The following is a 4,795-nucleotide window of genomic DNA, read 5'->3' on the forward strand; positions in this document are numbered from 1 at the left end:
CAGCATCGACAGTCTTTTTACACGCAATAAAATGAACTATTTTAGAGAATCGATCAACTACAACAAAGATGGAATCATTACCTTTTGGGGTCCGAGGTCAACCCAACACAAAGTCCATGCTCACGTTAGTCTATGGGCCCTTCGGAATGGGTAGTGGCATTTATAAGCCGGCATTTGTAGCCGCTCCTTTCGATACTTGGCACACCTTACAGCAGCGCACCAACTTCTCCAGCTCCTTTCTCATACTTGGCCAATAAAACTTCTCCGCCACCAATTGGAAAGTTTTGTCCCGTCCCATGTGCCCTTCATTGCGGCGTTCTTGAATAATTCGCAACTGGAGACTACCCTCGGGAATGCATAGTTAAGTGCCCTTGAAGAGGAACCCATTATGCCTCCCAAAATCACTCCGATTTCCCAACAACACATCATCAACAATTGGGCCAAAAAGAGGGTCAGTTGTCAAAGAATCTTTTAAAAGGTCAAAACCAAGTACCTCATTTGCCATGGTGGTCAAGAGTGTCGACTTTCGGCTAAGGGCGTCGGCCACTTTGTTCAAAACTCCCGACTTGTGCTTGATGGTGAAGGAGAATTGTTGTACATATGCAGCCTACTTTGTATGCCGGGAGGAGAGCTTATCTTGACTATTGAGGTGCTTCAACACCTCATGATCCGAGTACAAGGTGAAATCATTGTAGGCAAGATAGGAACTCCAATACCTCAATGATTGTACTATTGCGTAAAACTCCACATCATAGGTGCTATAGTTGAGCCTTGACCCACTCAACTTCTCACTAAAAAATGCCATTGGTTTTCCTCGTTGACTTAGAACCGCTCCAATGCCGACCTTGGAAGCGTCACAATGCAATTCAAATGGCAATTCAAAATCCGGGAGGACAAGTAGTGGAGCCGTTGTCAACTTGAGTTTAATTAACTCAAATGCTTCAGTAGCTGCCTCACTACAAGAGAATTTTCCTGTCTTCATACACTCCGTGATAGGTGCCATGATGGTGCTAAAGTCATGGATGAAACGCCTATAAAAGGACACTAACCCATGGAAACTTCGTACCTCGTGTAATGTGGTAGGAATGGGCCAATCTCGAACGGCCGCCACTTTTGGTTTATCCACCGCCAACCCGTCTTTAGACACCACATAGCCAAGGAAAAGCACCGAATCTGTCATGAATGAGCACTTGGCCGGTGATGCGTAAAACTTCTCTTTCCGGAGCACTTGGAGTACTTCCCTCACATGTAGGAGGTGCGTCTCTCTATTGGGGCTGTAGATGAGTATTTCATCAAAGTACACGACGACAAACCTCCCTATAAAAGGCCAAAAAGCTTGGTTCATTACCCTCATGAACTTGCTAGGTGCATTGGATAATCCAAACAGCATTACCAACCATTCAAAGAGTCCCTCCCGCGTCTTAAACGTTGTTTTCCACTCATCATTTGGTCGCACCCGAATTTGATGGTATCCACTCCTTAGGTCCAGCTTGGTGAATATCGTTGCCCCACTTAATTGATCTAACAAATCATCCAACCGGGGAATAAGGAACCAATATCTCACGGTGATCTTGTTTATGGCCCTACTATCCACGCACATTCTCCATGAACCATCCTTCTTAGGGGTGAGTAAGGCCGGTACCGCATAAGGACTCAAGCTTTCTCGAATATGTCATTTGGCTAATAGCCCCTCCACTTGTCGCCTCAATTCTTCATGCTCTTTGGGGCTCATGCGGTAGTGTGGGCGATTGGGTAGGCTCGATCCCGGCACCAAATCAATTTGGTGTTGTATGTCATGAAGAGGAGGTAGTTTATTGGGTAACTCAACCGGAAATACATCTGCAAATTCTTCGACTAACCCTTTGGCTTCTCCAGGCACCTCTTCTACGTTCTTGCCTTCTTTACACACTAGTAAGTAACCACAATCCCCTTCTAGCATCTCCTTAACGAACTCATGTCTGGCCAACAATGTTTGACCTGTTCCGGTTGACGGTTTGGGACATTCACCCAGATCGGGTAGGAGAGTGAGCTTCACATTGTCAACCAAGAAGCTGTATGTGTTCTTCCTTCCATCATGGTGTGCATTCCTATCATATTGCCATGGTCTCCCAAGTAATATATGACACGCATCCATTGCCATCATGTCACACCACACCTTATCCTTATATCTTTTCCCGATTGAAAAACTCACAAGGCAACGTTTAGACACAATTACCTCGTCTCCTTTCTTGACCCACTCCAAGCGATATGGGGTAGGGTGCTTCTCCGTTGCAAGGCCCAATTTCCAAACCTCTTCCTCAGCCATGACGTTCTCACAGCTGCCCCCATCAATAACAAGTTTGCACCCCTTGCCTCTAACCGTGCAAATTGTGTGGAAAAGATTATGGCGCTATCCGTCATCTCCCTTTACCTTCCGGGGTGTATAACATATCCTTCGCACCATCAATAAAGGAGTGTCATCCCTCATGGCAAATTCTTCGTCGGCCCCATCGTAATCATCAAAATTTGCTGCTTGTTCGTCTCCATCGCCTTGTTCATCGAAGGCTTCTCCCGAATCGATGAGTAGGGCCTTTCCATACTTCTCACCCTTGCGACAATCCGCCATCCGGTGGCCCATCTCTCCACAACGAAAACACTTGGGCCCGGTTGCAGCCCTGGGTCGGCTTGGCTGCCCCACGGGTGTGGGGTTTTTACTTGGGCCGATAACTTGGGAAGGGGCCTCCTGAGTTGTGAACGGAACCCTTGACCGGTTGTAGCTTCCACCGCCGCTACGTCCAAATGAGTTGAATGACCCACGTGCCGATGCCTTCTCAATTAACAACGCCCTTTGATGAGCTTCCAACACCTTAGAGGGGTCAAATAGGTTCAATGTGTCTTGAATTTGTGGCCTCAAGCCTCCAATATACCGGGACACTAATTGCTCCTCCGTCTCAGACAAATCAACTCGTGTCAATAATTTGTAGAACTCCTCCTTATATTCATCTACGGACTTCGAACCTTGACTCCAATTTTGCAGCCGTTGATACATGGTGCGTAGGTAGTTATGCGGCAAAAAGGCGGGTCGCATCTTGCCCAAAAATTGCTCCCAATTGTCGAGCTTTCGCTTGCCCTTGCATGCCCTAGTTTGCTTCAATTGCTGCCACCATGCCGCAGCCCTTCCCTGAAATTTGGTTGCGACCAAAGAAACTCGCCGATCTTCCGGTACCTCCTTGAAGTCGAGAATCTCTTCAACTACCGCCACCCAATCCAGAAATTCTTTGGGTTCAAAACCCCCGTGGAATTCTGGAATCTCAAGTTTGAACCCGCTCTCCCACCGATTAGCATGAGCTTGGGCAGGGGGTCGACGGCCCTGCGTTTGGCGCTCCGCAAAAGGGTTTGCAGATCCATACCTGTTGTCGTCTTTGTCTTCCTCCTCCGGCGTGCGTGGTGGGGGTCGACGTAGACGCCAGTCATGGAGGCGTGCGTCGGCCAGTTGGGTGGTGAGGTCTTCAATTTGATCCCTTATAGCCGCAATCTGCCCTTCCTCGCGCCTTCCCGGTGTCACCTCATGTTCTTCATGAACTGAATCATCGCGTTCATACATGTTGTGCAAGCTTGCAAAGCGGTTGCCCTTCCTCCCTCTTGTGTTTGGAGCCATGGAAAGTGACTGAGCTCTAATACCAACTGATGCAGCCCGACTATGTGGAAGCGAGTAAAACAATACAAGAATAAGGATAAATAATTCTTAGATCTTGAGTCTATCAAGGATCTGAGAATTCTTCTTCTCAAAACAATAGAGTCTATCTAAGGTTTTAAGGAAAATATGAAGAAAACTCATCTGAGTAATTCTTATTGAAGGAAAACTGATCAAATAACATAAACTGTCTTTTCAAGAGGCTATAACTATGTATTGATAGCCCCCAAACCCCTAGTACTAATAAAGAATGGAATTAGGGCTCCCACAACCCTAATCCAAGTAAAACAAGTAAACTAAGTCAGTTTAAAACAAATAACAGCGGAAAAATAACATAGAAGACCCCGAATGCGCTCGATCGTAGGTAGAGTGCGATCGATCGCACTACCAGGGACTTTTACGCTCGATCTTGCGTTCGATTGCAGTTCCAGGGACTTCTGCACTCAATCATGCGATTGATCGTCGAAATAAGGGCCAGCGGTCGCAGTTCCAGGAACTCCATTCTCCAAAACAGGGGAACTACGCTCGATCGCAATCAAGGTGCGATTGATCGTAGTTCCAGGGGCTACTTCTTTTGCTGCGCGAGTCTAGGATCATGTCACCATCTTCTGGGGCGTCTTCAGACACTTATCCGTCCGGGTCTTCCTCATATACTCCTAGGCATTGTAGTCTACATCAGAATGGCTAGCCATTCAACCAGGTTTAAGATAGAAAGAACCCAATCTGAAATGGGTCTAGCAGCAAAAATTGGAGGTGATGAGGGGCCAAGAAGAAGATCTCCAATGATTCCTGGACAAATCACACCCTAAAAAAATATGACACATAGTCTCTTGGGGGCCTTTGCAAAATGGACAAGCCCAAGCACCTACATCTGCCAAAGCCACAAAACGACCAATGTTACCACGAGAGGGAAGAATATCCCATGCTATCTTCCATAGAAGATGTTTGAGTCTAGTTTGAAGTTTCAAGCTCTAGAGCTTGTGCCAAGCTTCCGGAGGGAGGGGAGGAAACCTGCCCCCCGAAGAGAGAGAGATCTCATAAGCTGAATGCACTGAAAAAAGGCCTGAAGGAGAGGGCACCCAAATCCATTTATCAAAGCCAATGGTCTGGGGCAAGTGGATA

At 47.0% G+C, this 4,795-nt stretch overlaps 1 protein-coding gene across 1 annotated transcript; it reads right to left on the reverse strand.

Annotated features, from left to right (window-relative positions):
- Positions 1-1,672: 1,672 nt before the first annotated feature.
- Positions 1,673-2,305, reverse strand: LOC148583834 (uncharacterized). Its single transcript, XM_088510781.1, has one exon. It carries the CDS (start codon positions 2,303-2,305, stop codon positions 1,673-1,675), a length of 633 nt encoding a protein of 210 aa, XP_088366907.1.
- Between the last annotated feature and the right edge of the window lie 2,490 nt (positions 2,306-4,795).

The sequence above is a fragment of the Corylus avellana genome, chromosome 9 (assembly GCF_965113065.1).
Source record: "Corylus avellana chromosome 9, dhCorAvel1.hap1.2, whole genome shotgun sequence".
NCBI lineage: Eukaryota > Viridiplantae > Streptophyta > Magnoliopsida > Fagales > Betulaceae > Corylus > Corylus avellana.